The sequence below is a fragment of the Giraffa tippelskirchi genome, chromosome 4 (genome assembly GCF_054371585.1).
Source record: "Giraffa tippelskirchi isolate mGirTip1 chromosome 4, T2T-mGirTip1v1.2.pri, whole genome shotgun sequence".
NCBI classification, from domain to species: Eukaryota; Metazoa; Chordata; class Mammalia; order Artiodactyla; family Giraffidae; genus Giraffa; species Giraffa tippelskirchi.
The window spans coordinates 209628056-209640778 of record NC_137278.1 but is presented as its reverse complement, the minus strand read 5'-3'; the positions used below and the strand labels follow the sequence as shown (position 1 = coordinate 209640778).

The following is a 12723-nucleotide window of genomic DNA, read 5'->3' as shown; positions in this document are numbered from 1 at the left end:
CAAACCACCAGCCAGCTGGCTTTCTCAGACTTCTTTAATTGGGAAGATCACAAACCCTCCTTATGAGGAGGGTCCACTACACCTGAAGGCCACTTGGCAGCAACCAAAGCTGAACCAAACTGGTGGCCAGTGAGGGGAGAGACCTTACTAGATCCCTACTTATCAGTGCATCTTGGCAGGGCCTTGGAAAGGGAAACCAAAGCAAAGGAGTTTGAACAATATTCAAGAACTTCAGCCAAACAAATGAAGACCTCTCTGAACTTTTGCAAAGAATTTACTGGGCCTACACACATCATACTAAAGCAGATCCCAAGGCCCTGAAAATACTAGAATGGTCAATTTGACCTTTTGGGGCAAAGAGCCTCAGATATCAGAAGGAAGTTGCAAAAATCAGATGGTACATTTGGAATGAACCCTTCTCAATTGGTACATGTTGCTTTTATAAAGTATTCAACCGTGAACAACAAAAGAGAAATGCAAAACGAAAAGCCACTTTTTGGCAGTGACACTGGATTTTTGGAAGGCGGTATAACTCTAAGGAGAAGTAAGTCCCATTGGAACAGTGTGCCCACTGTGAGGAGGAGGAACACTGGAGAACAGACTGCCCTCTGCTAAAACAGAAGGAGAAGAATTAAAAATGAGAGCCTCTCACACGGTGTTAACAGAGAGACCATGCGGAAGAGCCCCAGGGGCTCCCTTGGCCTGGAGGCACCAAAGTGGGGAGTGAGCTGATTACCTCCTGACAGATTTCACCCTGGAGTTTTCACCAGAACAGCTTGACATCAGAGTCCCACCAGAACACGCTTTGAGCCTACAGATGGAGCCTGTGAAAATCCCAGGGAAGCAGAGCTCTTCCCCCCAGGGTCTTAAACATGACCCAAAGACCACTGTCAGACCTCCCCAGACGGGGACTCAACACAGAGGAACCTGCCCAGTGAGGGCTGAAAAACAGACTTGACTCACGTGCCTCGCACTGTAACGTCTCAGATAACCTGCTGGTGTTTGTGGACACCTGCAGGATGGGTGGAAGTATATCCCACCTGGAGGCAGTCTGCAGTGGTTAAAGCCTTCCTTGGGGAAATCATCCCGATTCGAATCAAGCCCCTAAGACAACTCACATCCCGGAGACCACAGTCAACAGGAAAAGCCAAGAAAACGAATCATATCTTGAAGAGGAGTGTCGCTAAAATGTTGAGAGACATTTTAACTTGGGATAAGGCCTCGCCAACTGCCCTGTTACAGGTCAGGGGCTCCCAGAAGCAGACTTAAATGAAGTCCCTTTAGAATGCTGTATGGTAAACCATTCCAACTGTCTGCACAGACAGGAGAATCTAAGCGCTAGAAGGCCTAGTGGTTGCAAATCACATTAAAAGGCTGGGCTCTACACTATTCATGAGGCTGCCTGCAACAGGTCTGCCCATCCATGAAGCAGATGGTAATTCCACTGTAGTTGGAGAAGCGGCAACCAACCTGTGTAACTGTGTCCAAACAAACAGCATAGGAATTCAGGGTATGCATCAGGAACTGGAAGCAAAACCTCAAAAGTTCAATTACAAATTAGACAAAGTGCCAAGAGATTTCACTGGTTCAAACAGTCGTAGATTAAAGGGACCGACAAAAGACCCTAAGGCGTATTCGTCACCTCCGTTGGGCAGAATGGCCTTTGTTCCTTTACCCACAAGAGTGTGCGAGGGACACTGACGATGTGGACTGTAACAGCAGAAGCTCTGTTCTCTTACAAGTTCATCGCTAAAGGGCCGTTGCCGATAAGCTTAAATTATACATAACGGCCCATCTCCGGGAACCCTGCCTCCCAGGGAATGAGCGTTAAGCTTTAACTCACAGGAACCCTCCTGACCGGGCCCACTTGTGAATGGCAGCAGGAGGAAGAAATTCACATTACCCCTCTGGAGGCTGATGGGAACCAGGAAGTGTCTGACTTTTGCTCCCTCCCCTTTTCGTATAAAAGGAGCCCGAATTCTAGCTCAGGCACGATGGTTCTTTGGAGCGGAAAACCACCCTCTTCTCCTTTTGCTGGCTTTCCACTTCAAGTCGCTGTTCCTTGTCCCAACAAGCTGTCTGTCGAGCAGCGAGCAGTGTGAGCTTAGACTCGGGAACAGCACGGCAGAGGGGGCCCTGCAGGGGCACACGCCTGGGAGGGCAGCCTGCCTCATCCAGGTGGGTTCAATCTAATCAAAGTCCTCAAGAGGAAAACCTTCCCACCTGTGGTCAGGGGGTCATGACTGCAGAGGAACGCTTGGAGTGAGGCTGTGTGGCTGGCTGTGAATGTGCACAAAGGGGGCTATGCGGGCAGCCTAGAGAAGCTGGAGAGGGAAGGAGATAGCTTCTCCCCTAAAGACTCCAGAAAGCCCTGCCAACACCTTGGTGTTAGCCCAGGGAGGCCTTATGCAGACTTGACCTCCAGAACTGTAAGGTAATAAATGTGTGTTGTTATAAGCCAAGAGGCTTGTGGTAATTTGCTTCTGCAGTAACAGATTCTACTAACAGACGTAGGGAATCTATTTTCCTGGCATGTGGGAGGCTTAAGGTTAAGTCATCACACTTCTGGGCTTGCCTGGTGGCTCAGTGGTAAAGAATCCGCCTGTCCATGCAGGAGAATGTGGATTTGATTCCCTGGTCCGGGAAGATCCCCTGGAGATGGAAATGGCAACCCACTCCAGCATTTTTGTCCAGGAAAATCCCATGGACAGAGAAGCCTGGTGAGGTACAGTCCATGGGGTCACAAAGAGTCAGATACGACCGTGCGACTGAACAATAACAACATCACACTTTTATCCTTACAGAGGGCTCTGCCCTGAGGACGATACTTGGAAAAGCCCACCCCACTGCCCCAGTCCATTCAGGCTGCTGTAACAAATGCCATGCACTGTGCAGCTTATAAACAAGATCTGACGGCAATGCAGGCTGGGAAGCCCGGGATAGAGGCGCCTGCAGACCTGCTGTCTGGGGAGACCTCCCTTCCCAGTATGCAGACAGAGATCTTCTCCCGGCACCCTCTCCTGGCAGAAGGGGACAGAGCCCTGTGTGTGTAACATACCCACCAGTGCTGGCGGGAGTCCCAGCTGACGGCCTGCACCAACTACTAGATGCCTGAGGGACTCAGGCCCCCACCTTCACGACTTCCCAGTGACACCCCCGAGCCTTCTCTTTTTTTTTGCCAAAAACAGTCTCAGCCTGCCTAGGTCAAGCACCACCCATCTGTCAGGGTCCCGTTCTGAAACTTCCATGGATGTCTCTCTGACCTTGGTAGAAAAGTTTCCAATTTTCAGACTCCAAAGACCTGGGTTCCAGACCCAACACTTACAAGCTGATAAGAGTGCTAACCAAGTAATTGCTCAGAGCTTTTGCTTCCTCATCCAGGAAACGGGAATAAGAATGTGTACGCAAGGAGATAACCTTGTTAACGGCACTCTGAACACTACAAAGTGATCGACAGATAGTTATTTACCAATATTACCAATCAACCTTTACATGAACACCTGCATTCTTCCGTGGTGCCCCTCTGCGTTCACAGGGCTCATTGCCAGCAGCCAGCCCTGCCTGCAGCCCACGCCCTGCAGGTCCTGTTCCAGGAAGTCCAAGCAATGTCACGTACTGCAGGCCCCGCCCCCTCCAGGACAGCAGGAAACCCACTAACTCTTCACGGGCAAACACTTGTGATTATTGAGCAGAAAACACTCCAACAAAGTTCAAGCTCAGACTAAAGGAATAAATTCAAGACACAGTGGCCTGAGCATCATAAAATAAATGAAAAATTATACGGCCACGTTTACGATTAGCTGCCTCCTGTATTCCAGGCTCACGGAGTAAACAGGCAAACCGTGTCGCGACTCGGTCTGCAGCTCATCAGCCCCCCCTCAGCACAGTCATCACTCAGTGTCTCCTCTGGGCTCAATAGCAGTTTTCTGAAACATGAACTAAATTAGTGACTGATTTACCATCAGGCTCATTCCAACCACAGTGATGCTCCCCAGATTCAGAAAATATGCTCAGAAGGGGTAAGTTTTCCAAGGAAATTAACTTTAGAGGGCTTCAGAGGAAAATGCATGGAGCACCGTTATTACGACAGTACACAGTGCCACCATCCATCCGCCCAGAGTTGCGTGCGGACCCACGTGGCCCCAGACCAGACCCACAGGACCCAGACCGGAGGGGCTCCGGGCTGTCCTCTCGTCAACACCCATGCCTGCCACACAGAGGTGACACCCGCCCAGTCTGCAAGCTCTCAGCGGCCCCCTGTCCCCACCAGGCCACCAGCTCCCCGCAAAGGGACTGGATTCGTCTCCTGTCACACTCCTTGGGGCCCTGGGAGCCAACAGAGGTGGGCAGTTACTGAGCCAACCAGCAAGCCACTTCACGGATGGCTCTAATACGTCTTAGAAATGAGGATTCTGACAATAAACTCTTCCCTCCCTTTATGTTGACAATAAAGAAGTTTCTTCCCCATGAAAAACCAGTGTGTAAAATACAATACTGTAAACCAAATGTGCTTCAATTAAAAGAAAACAGCAATGTGATGGACTCACAGGGCACAGCTCGACAGCTGTGGCCCAGGGGCGGGGCGGGATGCGGAGGGGTGAAGGGGACCTCCAGGGACAGGACCCGTCAGTCCAGTACGGCACAGCACGGGCTGGAGTCAGGAGGACTCGACTGCAGACCTGGAAGCTGCAAAGGGAAATCTCACACGTTCTCATCACAAGAAAAAAAGTCTGTAACTGCGTGGTGATGGATGTTAACCAGACTCCCTGGGTCATTTTGTAATCCGTACGTATATTGAATCCTTACGTTACACACCTGAAACTAATACATCAATTATGTCTCAATAGAAAAGCAAGAAGGGGCTTCCCTGGTGGCTCAGTGGTGAAGAGTCTGCCTGCCAATGAAGGACACACGGGTTCGACCTCTGGTCCAGGAAGATCCCACAGGCTACGTGGCAACTAAGCCCGTGAACCCCAACTCCTGAGCCTGTGCTCTGAGCCCAGGACCTGCATCAACTGAAGCCCACATGCCAGAACCCATGCTCCGCAAGAAGAGACGCCACCGCCATGAGAAGCACACTCACTGCAGTGAGAGCAGCCCCTGCTCGCCACGAGGGAATGTGTGAGCAGCAGTGTAAACCCAATGCAGCCAGAAATGTTAGACATTTAAAAACAAAAAAAAAGTGACAGGGGCTTCCAATGGGTACGATCAGGAGCTCCCAATGCAGAGTTCGATCCTGGTCAGAGAGGAACTACGATCCCCACACGCCAAGCAGCACCAAGAAAAGACGGATGAATGGGGAGTGTGGAGGGGAAGCCTTCTGAAATCAACATGGAAAAGCCCAGCCCAGCAGCCTGCCTCCTCTGGGGGGCGTGGCATTCTGTGGATGCAGTGCCCGCTGTCCTGCCCCCACCACAGGCCGCGGCCGGGGGACCCTGCAGACTGTGCGTCAGGTGCTCACTGGCCCGAGGCCCACATCCCTCTGCTCAGCGCTCAGCACAGTCCCTGGCACATGGAAGATGCTCCCCGTGCTTTCTGAATGAACTACCCGCTCAACACTCCTCCCCTGCAACTGAGGACTGCGGTGGCCTGTGGGGTGACAGCGGAGCCGGCTGGCCTGTTCGCTCAGGGCCCCCGGGTGGCGCTGACGGCCGAAAGCTGACGGCCGCCAGAGCCAGGACACTGAACCGTCTTCCGCCCCAGCCCCACCCGAGCACCACGGCCTTTCCACTCCCCCCCACTTACAGATGTCGCCCTGCATGCGGCCCGGCCACCTGCCTTCACGCTGTCAGCACAGCACATGCCAGGCGGCGGGCGAGGGGGCCACGCCAAAGGGCGGCCTGTGTTCTCACACCCGCGTGCGATGGCTTCATCATGGCATTTAACGTTAAGTGTGGCAAGAACGCCAAGGCCAACGGCAGAAGCGGCGGCCCCACAGCCTCCTAACTGGCCCCCGGTCCACCCACGACAGGGCACAAAGGCCAGGCCACGCCTCGGGGAGAGTCCTCCAAAGGCCCCTTGCTCAGGAGAGACCGAGAGCCCCCGTCCTTGCCGTGACCACGAGCCCCCCGCCTCCAGGCCTCGCGCCCCATGACTGTCCCCTCGAGCCCCGCCCTTGGCGATGGTCGCATGGCCCCCGTGCTTCCCCTCAGACACACGAGCATTGCCCCCAAACCAGGGCCTCTGCATGTGCTCACCCCTCTGCCGGGACCACTCCTTCCCGGCCGCCCGAGGCCTGCTCCCGCACCTGCTGCAGACCTTGCTCAGATGTCACCTGCTCTGGGAGGGCTCGCCCGGCCCCCGTATCGTCAGAGACCTCCCTGCCCCCCATCCGTCTATACCTCTCCCTTCATCTGGACTCCAGCCATCACCCCAACAGTTAAGGTGCTCCTTACCGCAGCACTCTCCACCTCCCCCGCTCCACCGTGAGCACACAGGCTCCGCTCTCTCTCGTTCACTGATGCATCTCTAGTACCTGGAACCGTGACTCGCCCGTAATACGGGTTACATAAATATTTGCTGAATCAGCAAGTTATCAGACTCTCAGAACAGGTGCAAGAGACCCCTCTCCTTCTCATCTAAGAACAGGGCTTGGCCAAGCAAATATCCTCCTGGAGGTCACAGGCACTAAGGTCTGATGCAGCTCCTAGGTCACACAGGAGGACACAGACGGCCCAGAGCAACAGGGCCAAGTGAAGGTCACAGAGAGATGGCTGAAACCTGGACCACCCAGCTCCCAGTCAGACGTCTTCCCACCACACCACATATCTTTCAGCCAGAAGAGAACGTTCTAAGGAACCATCAGCCAAACACACAACCTAAGGCCCAGAGCGTGCGCAGAAGAGGGGCCTCTCCCAGCGAGACCAGCACACATGGCGTGAGACCTTGGCCAAGCCACGCGTTCTCTCCAGGCTCATCTAGGAAACAGTTTGTATCAACCACCACTTAATTGACTTTGCAGTAACAATGCAAAGATGAGTAAGGAATGCTCCCTAAATGCACAGAGCCCACTGGCTGGTGGAGAAACCAAGCACTTTCCAACAACACTGAGTGTGATGCACAAAGGGGGACTTTAGTCCAGACCGCAGGAAAACAGGCCAGGCTTCACCGGGAGGTACACTGGAGGCGAGCTTTTTAAAATCCTTGAAAAGAAAGCCAGGCAAAGGAGAGGGAGGGGAGGAAAAGAACATTCTGGTCACTTACAAAGGCACGAAACTGACAGAGGCATCACACAGCAGGTATAGCAAGGAATCCACAAGTCCCTCAGCACCACTGAAGGCAAAGCTCAGAGCAGGGAGGGGCGGGAGATGTGGCTGATGAATCAAGCAGGCTCAGGTCATAAAGGGCCTTATATGTCCTGCAAAAACACCGAGGCTTCTCTGCACGGAGGCATTTTCAGGAAAACCACCAAGGGGCTTTAAACCACGCCTACCTCAGCAAGGCCCAGAGTGTGCTCAGAGGACAGAGTGCATTTTATAAATTCTAAAACACCAGCGAGGGACTTCCCTGGCGGTCCACTGGTCAAGACGCCACCTTCCAAAGCAGGGGATGCCAGCTCGATCCCTGGTCGGGGAACTAAGATCCCACATGCCTCTCAGCCAAAAGACAAAACAGGAGCAATATTGTAACAAATTCAATAAAGACTTTTAAAAATGAAATCAACCACCAGGGAGACAAACACATGCCATGTGCCAGGAAGAGCACCTGGCAAACGGCGACTGCAAGATGAATATCAGCCACTACTGTCAAGGAATTGCTCACTATAAAGGGCTGTGCCGTACAAAGAGCCTTTAACAGTTCTGTATTTTGTGGTGGGTGTATTCTTCCACCTTCGGGTTTCTCTGAGTTGGGGCCCACACTCAAAAAAAAGCTAATTACAGGACCCACTCACAAGAGCTGACACAGCAGCTGGAAGCAGCGAGGATGTGACCGCACGGCGCTTATGCCGGTAAAGCAGGTGCTGGGCCAGCGATCCCCAAGGGAAGGCCACCTGCTGACAGGGAACAGGCACACCTCTGCAGCTCCTCCAGTTGCCCGAAACAGCAGCACCGCCAGAGGTGAGGCAAGGGGCCCACAGCGGCTCTGCAGGCCTTTCCTTACAGGCCGGCCTCTCCTCCCGGCCCTGCCCTCTGCAGCGGCAGCCGCGGCAAGTCTGCAGACTCCACTCTGAGTCTGGAACGATCTCAGGGAGCTGCTCTCAACAGTGCCTCTGGCACAGCACAGACTCAAAACCCCAGGAACAGGCAGGGCTGTCTCTGGTGATGCAGGATTTCACAGAAGAAAACTGAGGACAGTATTAAGTTCCCATGGCTGCCACAACCAAGTACCACAAACCTACTGGCTGGAGACAACAGAAACTTATCCTGTCCCAGGGCTGGAGGCTAGAAGTCCGAAGTCAAGGTCTCGGCAGGGCCCCGGCCTCTCCCAAGGCTCTGGGAAAGGATCCCTCCCTACCTCTTCTAGCGTCTACTGGCTGCCGGGAATCCGCAGCTTCTCTGGTTTGTAAAAGCATCGCTTCAATCTGCCTCCACCATCCGTGCCATCCTCCCTACATCTGTCGCTCTGGGTGCAAATTTCTCTCTTCCCCTAAGGACACCAGTTATTGGACTCGGGCTCTCCCTAATCCAGAATGGCCTCATTTCTCATTTTAACCCAATTCCACCTGCAAATACCTTGTTTCCACATAAGGTCAAACTCACAGGTTCCGAAGACCTGAATTTTGGGAGGCACCCTATTGAACCCAAAGTAAAGTAAAGTAAAAAAAAAAAAAAGTAAGTAAAGTGAAGTTGCTCAGTCCTGTCCAACTCTTTGGGACCCCACGGACTGCAGCTTACCAGGCTCCTCAGTCTATGGGATTTTCCAGGCAAGAGTACTGGAGTGGGTTGCCATTTCCTTCTCCAGAGGATCTTCCCAACACAGGGATCAAACCCGGGTCTCCTGCATTGTAGGCAGATGCTTTACCATCTGAGCCACCAGGGAAGTCTCACTGAACCCAAGATATGGACAAATACCCAAGAGACACAGTTATTGATTCAAAGGTTTATTCACCATTAGAACTAACACAGAAGCTCCACTACTCTCTTGCCTCAGGTGGTGGTTAAGAATCAGAATCCATTTAGACTGAAGAGGTATCTCAGGATCTAAAAACAACACACAAAGTTGTTCTGCCACGTGGCTCCTTTTCCCTGCAGTCAGTGCTGTAGAGCATCTGTTCCTGTCACCGCTAGACCCTCCTACTCTCTCCTACTTCAAAACTTTCACATCATCTTGGACCCTGACGTTGATTGTGACGAAACCTCTGACTGCTCTTCAAGGACCATCCTATACAGTAAAACAGGGTCTTCGGCCAACTTTAGTGTTGCTGCTGCTGCTGAGTCGCTGCAGTCGTGTCCGACTCTGTGCGACCCCACAGACGGCAGCCCACAAGGCTCCCGTCCCTGGGATTCTCCAGGCAAGAACACTGGAGTGGGCTGCCATTTCCTTCTCCAATGCATGAAAGTGAAAAGTGAAGTCGTGTCCAACTCTTAGAGACCCCGTGGACTGCAGCCTACCAGGCTCCTCCATCCATGGGATTTTCCAGGCAAGAATACTGGAGTGGGTTGGCACTGCCTTCTCCAAAACTTTAGTGACCCCTGTCTAAAACTCGCTGTTCTGGGCAGACAGTAACTCAGCTCCTGCTAACTCCCAGACCACTCTGAAAATTAAGCCTTTCTGATTGGACGCAGTGAATTCCAAAGTTTATAATTCTATCACTCAAACAATAGTGCTTATTATGCAGCACTTAAAAATAACCTGTGCTCATGAATGATTCTACTTGGAGTTAAGACCACAGTTCTTCATTTTCAGTATCTGAGACTTGTAGTTTGCAAACAGGACCATGTTTAGAAATCCTGTAGCTTGTTTCTCTCTAATCTACATTCACCAGCAGTTGATTTCTTCCTAAGTATTTTCCCAGTCATGTCTCCGTTTCCTTGGGGCCCTGGCTGGGCAGGGCCACACATCAATCAGGGGAGGACTTTGGAATTATACAGCTTCCAAGGTGCACCCAGGTCATTGCTGGCACTTATTTCAAAAAAAAAAAAAAAATGTTTTTTTAATTTTCTTCCTGCTGTTGACTCAAGACAGGAGTTGCGTTTTGAGGCCAGAAAGTTGGGAAGGTGGAAATTCACAGGGAGCCTCAAAGTACTCTTCCTAGCCCAGGGCAAAAGCAGCAAAACCCACAGGAGACTAGAAGGCCAATCGAGTGGGTCCAGGCCACCACGCCCCCCTGCAGAAGCTCGCCCGCCCCGCAGGGGCAGCCACCCGGCCACTTTCCGCGTTCCACCGACTCCTCGCGGCTCCAGGAGGGCTCCTACGTGCAGCCCCGGCGGACGAAGAGTTTCCGCAGAAGACAGCCTGCAGGTCTCAGGACAGACACCCTCCCTTCTGGCCTCGCTCCTACGTGCAGCCACGGCCACCTCCACGGTCCGCGCCCCCGGACACCCTGGGCAGTCCCCCCGGAGCCCCGATCGCCCCTCCGCACCCCCGATTCCTCTCGCAGCCCCCGGGGAGCCGACGCGACCCCTGACCTCTGACCCCTGACCCCGACCCGGGGCCCCGTCACACCCACCTGCCCGGGACCTTGCTGCTGCCGCGCTTCCAGAACTGCTTCCTGGCCCCGTCGCTGGCCATGGCCCCTCCTCATCGCTCAGACCCACGGCCCCGACACCCCGAGGGCGGCCAGCCCTCCGCGGCGGCCCCTTCCTGTACCCCGTTTGGCGCCCCCCTCAGCGGTCCCCGGGATTCCCCGAAAATGTAGAGCCGAGAGGCTCTTCCGCCTCCCTCCGGAAGTTATGCCTCTGCGCGCCCGGAAGTCCCGCCCCCGTTCCCGGAGAGCGTGTCGCACGACACGGACGTCTGACGTCACTACAAGGCGCCTCCGGGGGCGGTGCCCTGGAGACACTGGACCTGGGCTACTTGTTAGTCACGGAGTCTAGCGGCCCCGGGTTCTTCTGAGAGGCACGCCGGGCAGTGGTCCTCCCCAGAGGGCGGGGCAGCGCGGGGACCGAAGGCACCCTTCCGCGGGGGGTGATCGAGGGTGTGACTGTCGCGCGCACCTGAGGGGACCGGTAAACACCCGGTGGCTGACTGACCTCTGCAGCCAGGGCAGCTGGGTGAGAGCCATGGCGAGGGGGCCGGGCTTTATGAGGGTCAGTGGGGGTGGGGATGGGGCCGGGGAGAGTGAGGGGCTTGGGGGCTGGAGGGGCTGGGCCGCGGGGAGGAGGGCCGAAGAGGGGCGGGTGTTTGGCCAGGCTTCCCGAGCGCCTGAAGCAGGAAGATTCCCCCACCTCAGCCCTGACCAAGGGCGGTTCTCGGCCCTGGCAACGGGCAGGTGAAATACACTCGGGGTTTCAGAGACTTAGTTCAGTTCAGTCGCGTCCGACTCTTTGCGACCCCATGGACTGCACCGCTCCAGGCCTCCCTGCCCATCACCAACTCCCGGAGCTTGCTCAAACTCATGTCCAGTGAATCAGTGATACCATCCAACCGTCTCATCCTCTGTCGTCCCCTTCTCCTCCTGTCCTCAATCTTTCCCAGCATCAGGGTCTTTTCAAATGAATCAGTTCTTCGCATCAGGTGGCCAAAGTATTGGAGTTGCAGCTTCAGCATCAGTCCTTCCAATGAGTATTCAGGACTTAGTACAAAAGAAGGAATGGAGATATTAATGTTTACGTTGGTTACACATTGAAGTAATGTTTTTTTGTGTGTATCGGATTCAATAAAATATATTGCTGAAATTTTCACATTCCTTTTTTCTTTTATCTTTTTGAATGTGGCTATCAGAGCATCTGAAATCACCTACGTGGTTTGCACTGTATCTCTGTCAGTCTGTAGGCCTAGCCTGAGAGGTCAGGGAGTGGTATTTCTGGCTGCAGCTGCGCCGTGCCTTTGGGGAGCCTCTTGGCAGACCTCTGCCAGTTCTTGGTTATGTTCTGTGATTTACATTTTCCTCACTTACTGATAAGTAACCTTGATTGAGTACTTGCTGTATGGAGTGCATTGTTAGGTGCTTTTTGTGTATTATCTCAGTCATATGCCAACTGGTGCCTCAGGAAAGGCCACGGCGGCCCGCAGAGCGGCTCTCTCAGACGCCTTGGGACACCCGAGTTTCCGGTCCTGCCTTACAGTAGCAGGGCTTCCCACAGCCCTCACAGCCCTCGTCCACACCCCGCAGGTTTACCGGGTCCATGTTGATTCTGTGTCCCTTCACACAGAGCTTGTAAGATCCTGCCAGTCTCCTGCTGTTAGAGCTCAGCAGTGAGCCCTCTCTAAACGTTTGTTAAGGGGATGACAACCACGCGAACTCTCCAGGAATCCCCTCCTGTCACAGCCATAACATCTCCCTGAGGCAGTGGCAGTGAGTCCATGGGGAGCCCCTGCTGACAACGTCAGTAGACCCTCAGGGCCCCTCTGCTGCAGAGCCTTGGTAACTGCCGCCATCCTGTGCACACATGGCCTCTGCGAATCTCCAGAGAGCTCCTGATAAAGCCTCTGCAGATGCGGAGGGACCCCTTCCTAGACAAAGCCTCCTGGGACCCTCGCCTAGCAAGGCTCAAGAAGGCCCCAGGGATCTCTTCCAGCCCTAGAGCCTCCCCAGAGATCTTCCTCAGAGCTCAGCTCCTGACAGCTCAGGGATCCCCTACTGACAGGATTTTCCCCAACTCAGTTTAGCTTATTGCACAA

General features: G+C 53.8%; 1 protein-coding gene across 3 annotated transcripts in view; it reads right to left on the bottom strand.

The window, feature by feature from the left end:
- TBC1D22A (TBC1 domain family member 22A) overlaps nucleotides 1-10848 on the bottom strand; it is a 260169-nt gene extending 249321 nt beyond the window's left edge. For all 3 annotated transcript variants that reach the window (XM_081595008.1, XM_081595010.1, XM_081595009.1), the window contains exon 1: nucleotides 10610-10848. In XM_081595008.1, coding sequence (XP_081451134.1) covers nucleotides 10610-10671 — 62 coding nt within the window. In that variant the 5' untranslated portion in view covers nucleotides 10672-10848. The remainder of the gene's footprint in view (nucleotides 1-10609) is intronic.
- Nucleotides 10849-12723: the final 1875 nt, after the last annotated feature.